Source organism: Rhinoderma darwinii, chromosome 1 (genome assembly GCF_050947455.1).
Source record: "Rhinoderma darwinii isolate aRhiDar2 chromosome 1, aRhiDar2.hap1, whole genome shotgun sequence".
In the NCBI taxonomy this organism is placed as follows: Eukaryota; Metazoa; Chordata; class Amphibia; order Anura; family Rhinodermatidae; genus Rhinoderma; species Rhinoderma darwinii.
The window spans coordinates 142403212-142421615 of record NC_134687.1 but is presented as its reverse complement, the minus strand read 5'-3'; the positions used below and the strand labels follow the sequence as shown (position 1 = coordinate 142421615).

Sequence of the window (18404 nt, the reverse complement as noted above, 5' to 3'; positions counted from 1 at the left end):
TGTTGGACTATGTTGGATTTGAGGACTATTTAGATGACGGCTTTTTTATTTTCAATAAAATGGTTAATGAGGGTTATGTGGCGGTATTATTTCAATAAAATATTTTATCTATGTCTTTCTATTTTCTTTTAAACTTTATTACTACCGCTTTAGTAATGGCAGCTGGCTGATTGACAGCGTCCATTACTAAGGTGGGGCTTAGTGTTAGCCGGTGAAGAGGCTAACACTAACCCCCATTATTACCCTGGTACCCACTGCCACTAGGGGTACTGGGAAGAGCCGGGTACGATCCAGTACCTGACGATCTGTAGCGACGGTCGGGCACTGGGGCGGCTGCAAGCTGGTATTATTAGGCTGGGAAAGGCCAAAAACAGTGGCCCTTCACACCCTGGTAATGCTAGGCTGGTGTTGCTATGTTGTATCTGGCTGGTTATGAAAATTGGGGGGGACCCCACGCATTTTTTTAAAATGTATTTATTTTTTAAATAAATAATTGGTAAAAATGCCATGGCCGCCCCCCATTTTTCATAACTAGCCAGATACAACATAGCAGCAGCCTAGCATTACCAGGGTGGGAAGGGCCACTGATTTTGGCCTTTCCCAGCCTGGTATCACCAGCCTGCGGCCGCGAGATTGCCCTCGAATCCCTGCAGGTAATCGGGTACTGGATCGTACCCAGCTCTTCCCGGCACCCCTGGTGGCAGTGGGTATCAGGGTAATAATAGGGATTAGTGTTAGCCTTTGCACCGGCTAACACTAAGCCCCCACCTTAGTAATGGATGCTGTCAATCAACCAGCAGCTATTAATAAGGCAGTAGTAAGAAAGTTTAAAAAAAATAGGACATAAAAAAAATATTGTATTGAATTAAAAATAAAAAACACACACAACCCTCATTAACCATTTTATTGATAATAAAAAAAAGCCATCATCGAAGTAATCCTCGAATCCGACGTAGTCCAACGACCAAACCTGTAAAAAAACACAAACAGACCCCAAAAATTTGTAACACAAAAAAAAAAGCAAAACAACTATTATTCTTACATTTCCTGAGTCCAGTGCTGGAGCCGCAATGTTAGTGAGCTGGACCCTATATCTAATCCTATCATGCATGTGTAATACTGTCTGCTGAGCCACTGTATCTAAACCTATCCATAGCTATAGGGTCAGAGGGCTACAGATATGCTGTCTCATATATACACACACACATATACATACACGCACACACATTTTTTTTGGGGGGTGGACATATGTTAGTATAAGGATACTTACTGCTGGGGCCCTTATCTGAGTCTATCGTGTGTTATAGTGACTGCTGGGGCCCTGTATCTAAGTTTATCATGTATGATACTGGCTGCTGGGCCACTGTATCTAAGTCTATCATGTGTGATACTATCTGCTGAGCCACTGTATCTAATCCTATCCATAGCTATAGGGTCAGAGTGCTACAGATATATGATGTCTCATATATATACACACACATATACATACACGCACACACATTTTTTTGGGGGGTGGACATATGTTAGTACAAGGATACTTACTGCTGGGGCCCTGTATCTAAGTCTATCATGTGTTATACTGACTGCTGGGGCACTGTATCTATGTCTATCATGTGTAATACTGTCTGCTGGGGTCATGTATCTAAGCCTATCATGTGTCATACTGTCTGCTGGGTCATGTATCTAAGCCTATCATGTATGATACTGTCTGCTGAGACAAGGTTGGTATGTGGGACTACCTACAGGGGACTGCAGGGCACTGTCTACAAGGGGTATGTATGGCAGGGGGACTGTGTGTGGAAACATACAGGGGGGTTGTGACACTATATACATGGGGCAATGTGTGGGGAACTCTCTACAGGTGTCTTTATTAGAGCCCCAAGACGTAACTTTGCTTGGGGCCCCAGAAATGCCAAATTTGCCTCTAATGGTTAGTACAAGGATACTTACTGCTGGGGCCCTGTATCTAAGGCTACGTTCACAGGAGCATGACAGATTTACGAGCGTAGAAAATGCGCATAAATCTGGTCGTGTGCATTGCGTTTTGCATCAGTGTGCTTTGCCTGTGGCATATGTTATTCACGCACTTGCAAGTACTTCAAGTTGACTTCAATGGGCGACTTGGTGCGTGAAAACGCACTAACATAGGACATGCAGTGAGTTTCACGCAACGGACAATCGCTGCGTGAAAACTCACGCATGTGTGAATAGCCCCATTGACATCAACGGGTCCGTGTGCTGTGCGGTATTTCAACGCACAGCCCACGGACGAGATTCACGCTCGTCTGAATGAGCCCTAAGTCTATCATGTGTGATTCTGTCTGCTGGGGCCATGTATCTAAGCCTATCATGTGTGATACTGTCTGCTGAGACAATTATATCCAGCGGTGAAGCTATAGGAGCCTTAGTTTTATAGATATGCTATCTCTAAAATATATGTAAAATAATTTATATTTTTTTTGGGGGGGACGTAAATATATGTCTCGGGGCGTGTGCCCCAGATCTTTTAAGACCCTAGCAACCATGGCCGGCCTTAGCTATGTTCGACCAGTGCGGTCGCACAGGGCGCCAGCCGCCACACGGCAAGGGGGGCGCCAGCGGGTGTGTGTATCCCCGCGCCGTTGCAACTACCAGTGGGGATACACACACTAACTGCAGTCGCATCCGGGCGCTTCTTCACTTAGTGGCTACCGCTGTAGCAGCCATGGCGGCTGCTAGCGGTGACACCGGGCATGAGGGCGGTGGCGCCGCTAGCAGCTGCTGTGGCTACTATAGCGGTAGCGACGGCACTATAGCAGAGCAGGGACAGATCTCCCTGCTCTGCTGTCTACTAGCGCCACTGTAGCTCCCTTCAGCTACAGCGGCGCTAGTAGACAGCAGAGCAGGGAGATATCTCCCTTGCTCTGCTATAGTGCCCCACTGTAGATATCACCCCCCCCCCCTTCCAGGATAGCGCCACCTTAGCTCCCTGAAGGAGCGGTATCCCCGTGTGGCCGGGGATTCCGGTCCTGGAGCGCTGCTTGATGCCTCTGTCCATATATGGACAGTGACATCAGGGAAAACTCCTGAAGCGGAATCCCCGGTCACAGCGTTGCAGACGCTATGAGCGGGGATTCCACTCCAGGAGAAGCCAATGACGTCATGGACACATATATGGACAGAGGCATCAAACAGCGCTCCAGGACCGGAATCCCCGGCCACACGGGGATTCCGCTCCTTCAGGGAGCTACAGTGGCGTTATCTTTACTGGAAGGAGGGGTGGTTGCTATCTACAGGGGGGCTGTGGGCTTTTTGGCACTACCTACAAAGGACAACTGTGCAGGAGCACACAAAATACCCAGCTTTCCCGGGTATAAAAAAAAAAGTGTGGAAATAAACTTAGATGTAACTTTTATTTAATCTAGCTAAAAGGATTAATCCTTTACTCAGACTAAATAAAAGTTATAACTTAGTTTATTTCCACACATTTATTTGATAGCTGGGAAAGCTGGGTATCAGCTACAGCGGCGCTAGTAGACAGCAGAGCAGGGAGATACCTCCCTTGCTCTGCTATAGTGCCCCACTGTAGATATCACCCCCCCTTCCAGGATAGCGCCACCTTAGCTCCCTGAAGGAGCGGTATCCCCGTGTGGCCGGGGATTCCGGTCCTGGAGCGCTGTTTGATGCCTCCGTTAATATATGGACAGTGACATCAGGGAAAACTCCTGAAGCGGAATCCCCGGTCACAGCGTTGCAGACGCTATGAGCGGGGATTCCACTCCAGGAGAAGCCAATGACGTCATGGACACAGACGTCAGGAGCTTCTCCTGGAGTGGAATCGACGGTCATAGCGTCTGCAACGCTGTGACCGGGGATTCCGCTTCAGGAGTTTTCCCTGATGTCACGATGTCACTATCCATATATGGACAGAGGCATCAAGCAGCGCTCCAGGACCGGAATCCCCAGCCACACGGGGATTCCGCTCCTTCAGTGAGCTACAGTGGCGTTATCTTTACTGGAAGGAGGGGTGGTTGCTATCTACAGGGGGGCTGTGGGCTTTGTGGCACTACCTACAAAGGACAACTGTGCAGGAGCACACAAAATACCCAGTTTTCCCGGGTATAAAAAAAAAGTGTGGAAATAAACTTAGATGTGACTTTTATTTAATCTAGCTAAAAGGATTAATCCTTTACTCAGACTAAATAAAAGTTATAACTTAGTTTATTTCCACACATTTATTTGATAGCTGGGAAAGCTGGGTATTTTGTGTGCTCCTGCACAGTTGTCCTTTTTTTAATCCTTTTTTTCCACTCCCTACCAGGGGGCTGTGGGCTGTGTGACACTTCCTACCAGGGGTCTTAGCGACACTTCCAATTAGAGGCCTTTGCGGCACTCCCTACAGGGGCCTGTGCGGCACTCCCTACAGGGGGCTGTGCGGCACTCCCTACAGGGGGCTGTGCGGCACTCCCTACAGGGGGCTGTGCGGCGCTATCTACAAGGGGGCTGTGTGGCGCTATCTACAAGGGGGCTGTGTGGCGCTACCCACAAGGGGGCTGTGTGGCGCTACCCACAAGGGGGCTGTCTGGTGCTACCCACAAGGGGGCTGTCTGGTGCTACCTACAAGGGGCTACGTGGTGCTACCCACAAGGGGGCTGTGCGGTGCTACCCACAAGGGGCTGTGTGGCGCTACCTACAAGGGGGCTGTGTGGCGCTACCTACAAGGGGGCTGTCTGGCGCTACCCACAAGGGGGCTGTGCGGTGCTACCCAAAAGGGGCTGTGTGGTGCTACCTACAAGTGGCTGTGTGGCGCTACCTACAGGGGGAATCTGTGAGTGGGGGTCTGATGGTCATTTTACTGAGTGGTGGGCTGATGGTCATTTTGCTGTGAGTGGGGGGCTGATGGTCATTTTACTGTGAGTGGGGGGTTGATGGTCATTTTTCTGTGAGTGGGGGGCTGATGGTCTTCAAGTGGTTTCCACCTCTGACCTCCAATTGAAATTAATAGGAGGCAGAAGATACCTGCGGCGCTCGTTTGGAGCTTTTTTTTCCTGCGTCTTTTGCATTCGCTTCAACAGCTTAAGAAAAAACACAAAAAAAGGTCACACAACGCTGTCAGTTGCTGAAGGAATTTTGAGGCAGATTTTTTTTGCCTTATAAAAAACGTGTGTGAACATGCCCTACGAGTGGAGTGCTTGTTCTTAGCCGTTTTTTGTCTTTTTAAAAACAATTTTTGGTAGGGGGGCCTGCTGCCTCGAGTCCGAAAAGGTTGGTAAACTCTGTACTAGGGTCCCATCATGGAGCATCTCAGTTCGTCATGGGAACGGGGCCTAGATGGGTACAATTTTTGTTTTTGTTGGGGGCACGATCTACAAGGGGGAGGTGGGGGGGCTGTATGGCACGATCTACAAAAAGGAGGTGGGGGATTATGGCACTGTCTACAGGGAGGCTATATGGCAAAATCTACAGGGGGGCATTATACTGTGTGGGGGCCACTAAGTGGACATTATACTGTGTAGGGGTACTATAGGGGGCATAATACTGTGGGAACAATTAGAGGACAAAATACTGTGTCCTTGAAGGCGTTGTAATATATTATATTATTAAATATTATTATTATACTGTATGGGGGCACTAAAGGGGCATTATAATTTTTTTATGGGGCTTTTTTTTTTAATGATGGGGTGGGGCGCCGGAAGATCATTTCGCACAGGGCGCCATCTATCCTAGGGCCGGCCCTGCTAGCAACACCCCTCATTCAGACAAATATTCTCTTTGCTCCATGATGTCTAATTATTGAGGAAATTCTCTTAACTACTGTATGTAAAAATAACATTTAAGACTCTGTAGAGCCTGCTCTGTGACTTGAATTGCAAGTGGTTTGTATATTAAGTGGAGTTCCAAAAACCGGATTGATTTACTGTGTTGTGTGTGACAAAGTGGGGGGCCATTGTATGTGATATATGTATTGATTGCTTGCTTGCTACAAAGTTTGCAAAAGTGACATAATTTGTAACTATTTTTCCCTTGCAGTTTCCTGAGTAGCTGAGTAAGGGGGAGGGGTTAGCTGCAACCAGGTGCAACCAGGTGCTATAAATCAGGCCTCACTACTCTGTAGAGCCTGCTCTGTGACTTGAATTGCAAGTGGTTTGTATATTAAGTGGAGTTCCAAAAACCGGAGTTCAAAAGAGGAGTTAAAACCCAAGTAAGTGCTCTTCTACTTCTTTATCTTTTTGATTAACACCTGTTCGCTGTTTTTTTTGTAACTGGGATAATGGACAGCAAGATTGGAGGTTTTCTTCGGTGCACAGTTTGCCATATGTATGCAGGACTGGAGCCGGAGTTCCAGGGTGAATATCTCTGTGGCAGATGTGAGCATATTGTTCACCTGGAAGCTCGTATTAGAGATCTGGAGGAGCAGAATGCAACACTGAGGAGGATAGACAATTTTGAACGGAGCTTGCTGCTCACAGAGCATGCAGTTAGTGGGTTACAACTGGAGGGTGAAGACATGGGTGAGCAGGATCAGGTAAGTAGCTGGGTTAATGTAGTTAGGGGCAGTAGAAAGGGGTCAAAGACAAGGAAGGCCGATCCGGTTTCTGACATTCCAGGCAAAATTGCCAAGTTGGGTGATGATGCCAGGGTGTCAGTCTCAGAAATGGCAGCCCTAGTGGATACTGATCTCCCTAACAGCCGGGAGAACAGCCCAGCTAGTAGTCGGCGGGATGGTAATGCAGGTAAGCCAAGACAATTGATAGTCGTAGGGGATTCTATAATCAGGAAGACGGATAGAATTATTTGTCGCCAAGACCACCTCAACCGAATGGTTTGCTGTCTCCCTGGTGCCAGGGTTCGGCATGTGGTGGAACGGGTGGACAAATTGCTGGGAGGGGCTGGTGATGATCCAGCTGTCGTGGTCCATGTCGGTACCAACGACAGAATAAATGGTAGGTGGAGGAGCCTTAAGAATAATTTTAAAGAACTAGGCTACAAGCTGAAGGGAAGGACCTCCAAGGTTGTATTCTCAGGAATACTGCCTGTGCCATGCGCATCACAGGAAAGACAGCGGGAGCTCAGGGAGTTAAATGCATGGCTGAAGTCTTGGTGTAGAGGAGAAGGATTTGGGTTCCTAGAGCACTGGGCTGACTTTTCATTGGGGTACAAACTGTATTCTGCAGATGATTTGCACCTAAATGGAAGGGGGTCCGCTGTGCTGGGGGAGAGAATTCTAGCTGGGGTGGCGGAGTATTTAAACTAGGGCTGAGGAGGGAGGCCAATGTAGAAAAAAAAGGGGTAGCCAGGTTAGAGAGGGGTCAGACTATATTGGTGGGGGGAGATACAGAATGTGGGGAGAGGACTAGACAACAAGATAAGGAGATCCTTTCGTTACAAAACATCAGTGTAAATAAAAAGGACCGATTAATGTCAAATCACATTTCTGATAATAAAAGTGAAAAACTGACAGGCAAGTTAAAGTGTGTGTTCACAAATGCCAGAAGTCTAGCAAGCAAAATGGGGGAGCTGGAGGCCTTGATACTGGAAGAAAATATAGATATAGTTGGTGTTGCTGAAACATGGCTGGACTCTTCACATGACTGGGCTGTAAATCTACAGGGTTTTACACTTTTTCGTAAAGACAGGACAAATAGGAAAGGTGGTGGTGTATGTCTGTATGTGAGAAGTGATATGAAGGCGAGTGTGAAAGAGACAATAGTGGGTGAAGACTGTGAGGAGGTTGAAACCTTGTGGGTGGAACTAGAAAGGGAGGTAAACACTGAAAAAATTACTTTTGGTGTAATCTATAGACCCCCCAATATAACTGAGGAGATGGAAGGTCAGATATATAAACAGATGGAGCGGGCTGCACAGGCGGGTACTGTAGTGATAATGGGAGATTTTAATTTCCGGGATATTAATTGGTGTCATGGTTCGGCTTCAACTGCAAAGGGGAGACATTTCCTCAACCTGTTGCAGGAAAATTTTATGGGCCAGTTTGTGGAAGACCCGACTAGAGGTGAAGCTCTGTTGGATCTGGTCATTTCTAATAATGCAGATCTTGTTGGGAATGTCAATGTTCGTGAAAACCTCGGTAACAGTGATCACAATATAGTTACATTTTACCTATACTGTAAAAAACAAACGCAGGCTGGGAGGACAAAAACATTTAATTTTAAGAAAGCCAATTTCCCCAGGATGAGGGCGGCAATTCAGGATATAGACTGGGAAGAACTAATGTCAAATAATGGAACAAATGATAAATGGGAGATTTTCAAATCTACTTTGAGTTATTATAGTGCAAAATTTATTCCTACAGGTAATAAGTATAAACGACTCAAATTAAACCCCACATGGCTTACACCTTCTGTGAAAGGGGCAATACATGACAAAAAAAGGGCATTTAAAAAATACAAATCTGAGGGTACAGCTGTAGCCTTTGTAAAATATAAAGAGCTTAATAAAATCTGTAAAAATGTAATAAAATTAGCAAAAATACAAAATGAAAGGCAGGTGGCCAAGGATAGTAAAACAAATCCTAAAAAATTCTTCAAGCATATAAATGCAAAAAAGCCAAGGTCTGAACATGTAGGACCCCTAGATAATGGTAATGGGGAGTTGGTCACAGGGGATCAAGAGAAGGCAGAGTTACTAAATGGGTTCTTTAGCTCTGTATATACAACAGAAGAAGGAGCAGCTGATGTAGCCGGTGCCAGTGCTGTTAATATATCAGTTGATATACTGAATTGGATGAATGTAGAGATGGTCCAAGCTAAATTAAATAAAATAAATGTGCACAAGGCCCCAGGACCAGATGGGTTACACCCTAGAATTCTTAAAGAGCTTAGTTCAGTTATTTCTGTCCCCCTTTTCATAATATTCAGAGAATCTCTAGTGACTGGTATAGTGCCAAGGGACTGGCGCAGGGCAAATGTGGTGCCTATTTTCAAAAAGGGCTCTAGGTCTTCCCCGGGTAATTATAGACCAGTAAGCTTAACATCCATCGTGGGGAAAATGTTTGAGGGGCTATTGAGGGACTATATACAGGATTATGTGACAATAAATAGCATTATAAGTGACAGCCAGCACGGTTTTACTAAGGACAGAAGTTGTCAAACTAACCTAATCTGTTTTTATGAAGAGGTGAGCAGAAGTCTAGACAGAGGGGCCGCTGTGGATTTAGTGTTTTTGGACTTTGCAAAGGCATTTGACACTGTCCCCCATAGACGCCTAATGGGTAAATTAAGGACTATAGGTTTAGAAAATATAGTTTGTAATTGGATTGAGAATTGGCTCAAGGACCGTATCCAGAGAGTTGTGGTCAATGACTCCTACTCTGAATGGTCCCCGGTTATAAGTGGTGTACCCCAGGGTTCAGTGCTGGGACCACTATTATTCAACTTATTTATTAATGATATAGAGGATGGGATTAATAGCACTATTTCTATTTTTGCAGATGACACCAAGCTATGTAATATAGTTCAGACTATGGAAGATGTTCATGAATTACAGGCAGATTTAAACAAACTAAGTGTTTGGGCGTCCACTTGGCAAATGAAGTTTAATGTAGATAAATGTAAAGTTATGCATCTGGGTACCAACAACCTGCATGCATCATATGTCCTAGGGGGCGCTACACTGGCGGATTCACTTGTTGAGAAGGATCTGGGTGTACTTGTAAATCATAAACTCAATAACAGCATGCAGTGTCAATCAGCTGCTTCAAAGGCCAGCAGGATATTGTCGTGTATTAAAAGAGGCATGGACTCGCGGGACAGGGATGTAATAATGCCACTTTACAAAGCATTAGTGAGGCCTCATCTAGAATATGCAGTTCAGTTCTGGGCTCCAGTTCATAGAAAGGATGCCCTGGAGTTGGAAAAAATACAAAGAAGAGCAACGAAGCTAATAAGGGGCATGGAGAATTTAAGTTATGAGGAAAGATTGAAAGAATTAAACCTATTTAGCCTTGAAAAAAGACGACTAAGGGGGGACATGATTAACTTATATAAATATATTAATGGCACATACAAAAAATATGGTGATATCCTGTTCCTTGTAAAACCCGCTCAAAAAACAAGGGGGCACTCCCTCCGTCTGGAGAAAAAAAGGTTCAAGCTGCAGAGGCGACAAGGCTTCTTTACAGTAAGAACGGTGAATCTATGGAATAGTCTACCGCAGGAGCTGGTCACAGCAGGGACAGTAGATGGCTTTAAAAAAGGGTTAGATAATTTCCTAGAACAAAAAAATATTAGCTCCTATGTGTAGAAATTTTTCCTTCCCTTTTCCCTTCCCTTGGTTGAACTTGATGGACATGTGTCTTTTTTCAGCCGTACTAACTATGTAACTACTACTATGTAACTTTGTGCTGCTATCCAGTAAGAGAAAATGCTAAGATTAAAGTTTTGCTGTAATATCTAATGAATTGATGTATAGAAAAGTCACTAGTCAAAAGAACAACAGATAGAAAAGAAAGGCTCATAATAAAAAGCTGCAATGTATCAGTATGAAAGGTGGTTCATTATAGTTGAGGTTTAAATAAGACATATTTTCTTGCAGCAAATCCTACATTCATACCTTCAGTGTCACATATCCAAATGGTAGGTGTACGGTTCGGAAAGCAGTTCTTTAATGTGTGGGTGAAGGTTACATAGTTAAAGGAAGGGGTCCACAGATAATTATACTCTTCTCATACAACAAACCATTTTTCTTTTTTAGTTTTTTTTTATCCTGTGTGTTATTGCACAAATAAAACCCATCAAAGCATAATTACAAAAAGGAAAAAGACGGTGTAATACGCTTAGAATAATTGACCTTGGAAACGAATGTCAAGCAATGACTATATACCATATAGTAACATGATATAATATGGAACATATATATGTTTTGTCTTTTATATTTTTTTTAGTAGCATTATTTTAGAACACCATAGGCCACAAACATTGGATAATGAAAGATGTTAGTCTTATTATCCTTTATTAGTAAATAAATCTATATATGACACTAGGTTCTAAGTGGAATATGGATCATGTAACATTAGCAGTATATATCTGGTATTACTACTACTACTACTACTACTACTACTTTTCTCCACACCCTTTTCAAAGACGTAAAAATGGTCATCTGCCATTAGCTCTGCTTTGCTGATCGATTCATGTGTAGCGTAAACCACTTTACCTGAAAATTTTCGGAACCATTTTGGTTTCTTGTCCCAGATGACAAAAAGATAGTAAGCAGGAACTCCAGTCAAGGTAATGGCAAAGCCAATCCCTGTATTTATGGGATCTGAATATAATGATAGCGTAACCATAAACAAACAGGTAAAAGAAAATAACGCTGGTATAAAGATTGGCACCTAAAAAGAAGGAGAATAAAATAATGAAAACAGAACTAGCTATAAATTGCAAAGTTATGAGAGCATGCTATATACAAAGTCCCCCTTTACATATCCTAATAACATGTCATACAAGTTGGGTCTCAGAGCTATTAAAGGGGTTGTCCATGTTGGGGGCGGTTTTTTATACTGATGACCTATCCACAGGATAGGTCTTCAGTATATGATCGGTGGGGGTCCGACAGCAAGTGAATAGGAGCAGAGCTGCAGTAACCCAGCATGACCGCTATACTGTGACCGGTGCCACCTGCTCCTAACACCGACCACTGCATAACTTCCGGCGCCCAGAGGCAGCCGGAGCAGCTGATCGGTGCGGTGTCCGGGTGTCAGACCACCACGATTATATACTGGTAACCAATCCTGTGGATAGGTCAACACCTTTAAAAAGCCAAGAGACTGATCCATCCCTAGTTTTTTGTTTTTTGTTTTCTCTTTAAATACATGGGGTCATAAAAACGTAGAGGTTCCAACACTTGTTTCCCCATACTGTATTTTCTACACTGTTAGCCATGTTATAAACTTTGCAGTTAACAAGGATGAAGATCACACCATTAACAAGCCCGAAAAGCACATAAAATAACGTATAGTGTAACAGAGTTTGAAGCTAAAACTATGTAAATATAATTCAAAATAAATCTAGCATAAATAAGCCTGGTTTCTGGTAAACTAAGTTGGCATGCCTTTGAAATATTAGCTGAGAGCATCATCATTCAAACACAGGTTTTGAACCACTGACGTACCGCAACTAAAGCCTGGACCAGAATATGCTAATGCGGTACTTTCAACCATCTCATGCTAGAACATTTTATGACCCAGCAACAGCCATAAATCATTAAAAAAAATAAAATATTCATAAATAAAGGCTATTTCTGCTTATTTATAAAGAACTATAAAGAACTGAAACATTCAGCTTATTTTAAAATCAGAGCCAAATACTCTATGATACAACACAAACTTTGTTTCAAGACAGCAAACTTTACAGAGCCATTGCCTAGATGTTGTTAGCCATGTTGTCTACTATAGTTACACCCACAGAAGGCTGTATATTAGTTGGTGATACACAATCTCCCTCAATATCCCCTGACAGTAAAAGGTTTTGTGCGGCATATCAAGATTAATGTCACTCAGACGCAGAGGTGAGTGTACCTTGAAAGGGCGATGCATCTCAGGTCGTTTGTACCGTAGATAAATGAGTCCAACGACAACCAGGCCAATAAAAAGCCACCGAGCAAAGCTGAGAAAATTCAGGAGGCTGTAGATATCCCCAGTGAAAAGCATTACCATTGTTAGTGGATACTGCAAAAGAAGAGATTATTTTTACAGAATCGATACACTCAAGTAGAAAGGATTATCCACATCTATGTGTTTACTACAAAAAAAACAACAACTATCTATAAATCAGTTACGGTTTATAAGCCAGTGACTGCATGTTCCTCTTTATTTATTGTATTACGGTGTTATTTAAAGATTCGTATGAAAAACTATTTATTACTAAATATGTGGTTAAAGTGAAGCTCCACCTTAGAATCCACCTAAATTATTATGAAAGGGCCCTGCCTTGTTAGCAGTTTGATGATATATATTTTGTTGCTACAATAAGTTATTTTTATGAGTGTGAGATGTTTGGGTAATGGGAAATAGTGAGCATAAGAAGTTTGGCTGGGTTCAGATGCGGCGGATTATACAACATAATCCTTCTTTTTTTTTACCAGAATATTACACATGCTGTACACCACTAAGGAGGTCACTGGATATGCAGATTTCTTACCAGTCAGCATTTCTTATCACCCAAATGGCTTTTTGTGCCATTTGGGCTAATAGTACAACAGACCTGTCCCCATAAACAGGACAGCATTCACTGTTCAGCCATAATATTTAAACCCCTTGCCACTAAAAAAAAACTCTCACCCGTTGAGGTCTTGGCATCTGGCACCAAGATGTTAGCAGTAGTTCCTTTAAGTCCTACAAGTTGTGTTTTGGGGCCTCCATGGATCAGACTTATTTTGCCAGCACATCCCACAGATGCTCGATCAGATTGGGATCTGGGGACTTTGGAGACCAAGTCAACACCTTGAACTCTTTGTCATGTTCCTCAAACCATTGCTGAACAGTTATTGCATTGTGACGGGGACGTATTATCCTACTGTAAGAGCCCACTGCCATTAGAGAATACCATTGCCATAAAGGAATGTACTTGGTCTGCAACAATATTTAGGTAGGTGGTAGGTGTCAAATTAACATCCTCGACTTGTTACAGTACGTGTATCAGAGCTGTGTCTTGTAACAAACCCAGCACCTGTGTGTCCATCACAAGACCTTGGACAGAATGTTATCCACTGGAAGTAAACAATAAATGTTCTTACTAAATAACAACAAGCAGAGATCTTGAAAACCGTGTGGAATTAATACAGAAAGTATCATGGAAAGTTGTATAACTTTTAATTATACAACAATAACTTTAATTTACTGAAACCGGACAACCCCTTTAATGTTATGGCTGAACAGTGTAGTCTGATGACAGATTTGCTTTTAACCTCTTAATGACGAAGGACGGATATATCCGTCCTGTGTAGGTGCTAGTTCCCGCAAAAGGACGGGTATATCCGTCTTCTGGATACTGGCAGTACCCGTGCGATCAGCGGCAAGAGTGCGATCAGCGCGCTCCGATTCCGGCAGTTTAACCGATTAGATGCCGCTATCAATAGCTAATATTTAATGCGTTTGACAGAGTGAGGGAGCTCCCTCTGTCACCCCATTGGAACCCCCGCAAAGAAATCACGGGGCGCCGTTGGGTTTCCATGGCAGCTGGGGGCCTAACAAAGGCCCCCAGGTCTGCCTTCAGCAACTGCCTATTAGGCCATGCCAGAGGCATGGCCTAATAGATTGCCTGTCAGTTTTACACTGTATACTAAGTATACCAAAGCATTATATAAGCGATAATTAGATTGCATGGTGAAGTCCCCTGGTGGGACTAAAAAAAAAGTAAAACAGTTAACTAAAGTTTATGAAAAAATTATATATATATTACAGTCAAAATAAAATAAAACCACTTTTTTCCCCAAAAAGTGGTTTTATTTCATAAAAGTGTCAAAACAAATAACACACACACATATGGTATCCCCGCAATTGTAACGACTCAAACAATAAAATTAACACTTTAATTAAACCGCCGGATGAACGGCGTCCAAAAAAAAAACGCAACAAATAACGGCAAAATTCTTTCTTTTCTCCCATTCCCCAATATAAAATAAAATCAAAATTAATCTATAAGTCCTATGTACCCCAAAATAGTATTAATGAAAACTACACCTTGGCCCGCAAAAATCAAGCCCACATACGGCCACATTGACGGAAAAAAAAAAGTTACGGCTCTAGTAATGCGGCGATGCAAAAACAAGTAATTTTTTTTAAAAGGGTTTTTATTGTGCGAACGTAGGAAAACATATAAAACCTATACATATTTGGTATATTATATGCATCCAAAAATGGTGCAATTGCAAAATACAACTCATCCCACAAAAAACAAGCCCTTATACGGCTATGTTGACGGAATAAAAAAAAAAGTTACGAATGCGACCGTGAGAAAACAAAAAATAATCCTTGGTCATTCACGCGCAAAATGACCTGTACATTAAGGGGTTAATTCCCTAAATTTACTCTGAAGAAGAAAAAATAACAATGATTATGTGAAGCTAATACAGTGTGCGGTGGCTTAAGACATAATGAACTACTGGGCATGCAAAATGTGTTTTACAATTCATGGAGCTGAAAGGTTGATGTTCATTCATGTCAATTTGTTGTAACGATCAGCTAGTAACAGGATATAGTTAACGCTCCAGCTGTTGTAGTGCTATGCACCATGCTCTACTGATACAGAGGAGGGGCAACATTATTATTATTATCATCATCATCATTATTATTATTATTATTATTATTATTATTATTATTATTATTATTATGCACTATTTGATGCATCAATTGATTCATAAATTATTGTTATACCAGTATTTCAATTGAGAAGAATCTATTATTTTAAGTAGTAGTGCAAAACTACTATAGGATATCAAATTTAATTCATAAATAAAGGTAAACTTATTTACAGATGTAGCAGAGCTAAATATGACGTTTATTCTTTTTGGTAGCTAAGCTTTTAAGTCACAATTCTAAAAGAAATCTTCTGTCTGTTCTCAAGTACAGCCAGTAGAAATTTGGAAATAACTGGGTATATGGATAAAGGGAGAAAAAGACATGAAGTAACACATAATCGGTATAAGTAATGCAATGCATTTGCAAAGTTACTAAATGTTTGTATGCAGATATAATCTGTAAACATTGAGTAGGGGTATTGCACTTTCCTTTAAGTCAGCTGGTGCACATGCAGTTCTATTGCAATTCACAGATTGCACATTCTTCTGTGCCAAATGACAAACTCAATGATCCTTTACTAACTAACTCAGTTCTTAACAAAATTGCATTTAATGCTCTGTGCAGATGTAGCAGAGCTCAGTTGTCATTTGGAACAACAACCTGTCGATATCATTAATTGTCTTCTGAAGTTTAAAATAGGACTTGCATTAGCTTACCCCAGAAAGGTACAGTATCATGATGTAAAAATGAAATACTTAACTGACAAATTCAGCTCTGCTATGCCTGTGTCACATAAGATTGCAAACATTTATGGATATTTTACTTTGTACTATTTATGTTCTGCAATATATTCATTATTTAGTTGCTAGCTGGTTTGTAGAGGTAAATATAGATGTTAATGACTGGACACAGATTGGGTTGGTATTAGGTTTTACCCTATTTGATCAATAACAAGCAGTGATCCAATCTATTATATTAGACTGTGTTCAGGCAGAGATAGCCTTAAAACCTGACCTTTCCTGGTCCCTGAGTAGTGGAGATGAGAAGCACTCAGCTCTAGAAATAAAACCTGTCCAAATACTACAATAACAATGAAAGATGGGAAGCAATATATATCTGTACACAAGCCAATGGAGACATGGAGCTGTTTATTCAGCACCACCATGGAACCACGTTCATGAAAGATCAACAAAATATATATGGAAACCTGTAGCCAGACGAAAATGAAGTAATTCCAACATGAAGGATTTTCCAAAATTAATGAATAAAGAAAAGTCTATATTATTTGATAGATCGATGACAGACAGACAGACAGACAGACAGATAGACAGACAGATAGATAGATAGACAGATAGATAGACAGACAGATAGATAGATAGATTTTATATGAAAGGAATATGGTTTAATTCGCAATGACAAGGGGGCATATGGATATTATAAAGGTTGGGTACCTCACTCGGGACCCCTCTCTATTAAAAAGAATGGAAAGTCGCTAAAAAAGAGCCGACAGACTATATATTCCATGGTTGGTCATTTAGTTCAATCTATAGATTTATATATCCACCTTTAATACATGCTGCATAAGCAGGTTATGATGGTGAAATGATTAAAAGAGGAGCTATTACCTCTCCTAACATGTCTATATTAGTCAATACTTGTATTCCCCATGAAATAACAAATCTGGAAAAAAATTCTGCATTGTGCCGTTCCTCTGTTATTCCTTCTAGAAATGTATGAATAAATTGATAACTGGGTGTTACCATTCTCCTTGTCAAAGGGGCGTGTCCATGCACAGTCTCACACTCTCAGCACTGATTGGACAGTGTCAGTCTGTGTAGAGACAAAACTCTAACTCATAACACCCAGTTGTCAATGTATTCAGAAATTTGCAGGAGGAATATCAGGAACGGCACAACATAGATGTGTAAGAAAATATTTCCCAGAACTGTTATTTCATGGGAAATACAAGTATTTACTAAAAAAAAACGAAAACATGTCAGGAGAAGTGACAGGTTCACTTTCAGAGCATGATGTATTTTAACCGTACTGTTCTTAACCCCTTCCCCCTGCTGGCATTCTGGGCCCTAATGTCCAAGCCATTTTTTAGATTTTTCCATTGTCACATTCGAAGAGCTGTAACTTTTTTATTTTTGCGTCGGCATAGCTGTATAAGGTCTTGTTTTTTGCGGGACGACTTGCAGTTTTTATTGGTACCATTTGAGAGTAGATGCGACCTTTTGATCACTTTCTATCACATTTTTTTTAAGTCAGGATTAACAGAAAACAGCCATTTTTCCATTGTTTTTTATTTTATTTTTTACGGCGTTCACAGTGCGGGGTAAATAATGTAACAGCTTTATAGTCGGGGTCGTTACGGACGCGGCGATACCAAATATGTGTAACTTTTTTGCTTTATTGTAGTTTTTTTTAATAGTAAAGCATTTTGTAAGGGGAAAAGCTGGGTTTTTCATTTTTTTTTTTTTTTCACTTTTTTTTTTAATTAACTTTATTCAACTTTTTTTACTTTTTTACTAGTCCCACTAGGGGACTTCACTATCCTCCGATCGCTATTATAATACACTGCAATACTTTTGTATTTCAGTGTATTACTGCCTGTCCGTTTAAAACGGACAGGCATCTGCTAGGACATGCCTGCGGCATGATCTAGCAGGCATTCGCTGCAGGCAGACCTGGGGGTCTTTATTAGACCCCCGGCTGCCATAGAAGACACAGACACTCTGCGATTTTATCGCCGGGTGTCAGTGAGATGAGAGGGAGCTCCCTCCCTCTCTCCAAAACCATTCAGATGCGGTGCTCGCTATTGTGCACCGCATCTGAGGGGTTAAACAGGTGAGATCGATACTAATATCGATCTCACCCGGCAGAGCAGGGACGCCCCCAGCCCTCAGCTGCTTCTGGCAGCTGAGAGCAGGGAGATTTCACGGCTCCCTGCTCTGTTTACTTTATTCTACAGCAGCGACATAGTTTGGCGGCGCTCTAGAATAAAGCCCACTAATGACCGCCGTAAAAAGGCGTATCGGCGGTCATTAAGGGGTTAATAGTATTCACTACTCACTGTTGTTAATGATTCAATTAATTGAAACTGTAAAGTGTAAAGTGTAAGCTTTGTAGATACATTTGTTGGATATCGTACCCCATATGCCGTGTGAAT

General features: G+C 42.0%; 1 protein-coding gene across 1 annotated transcript in view; it reads right to left on the bottom strand.

The window, feature by feature from the left end:
• Positions 1-18404, bottom strand: part of SLC7A11 (solute carrier family 7 member 11) — a 262008-nt gene that overhangs the window by 31597 nt on the left and 212007 nt on the right. The window contains exons 10-11 of the mRNA XM_075860442.1: positions 12512-12661; positions 11149-11326 (exon numbers count right to left, since the gene is read on the bottom strand). Coding sequence (XP_075716557.1) covers positions 11149-11326; positions 12512-12661 — 328 coding nt within the window. The remainder of the gene's footprint in view (positions 1-11148; positions 11327-12511; positions 12662-18404) is intronic.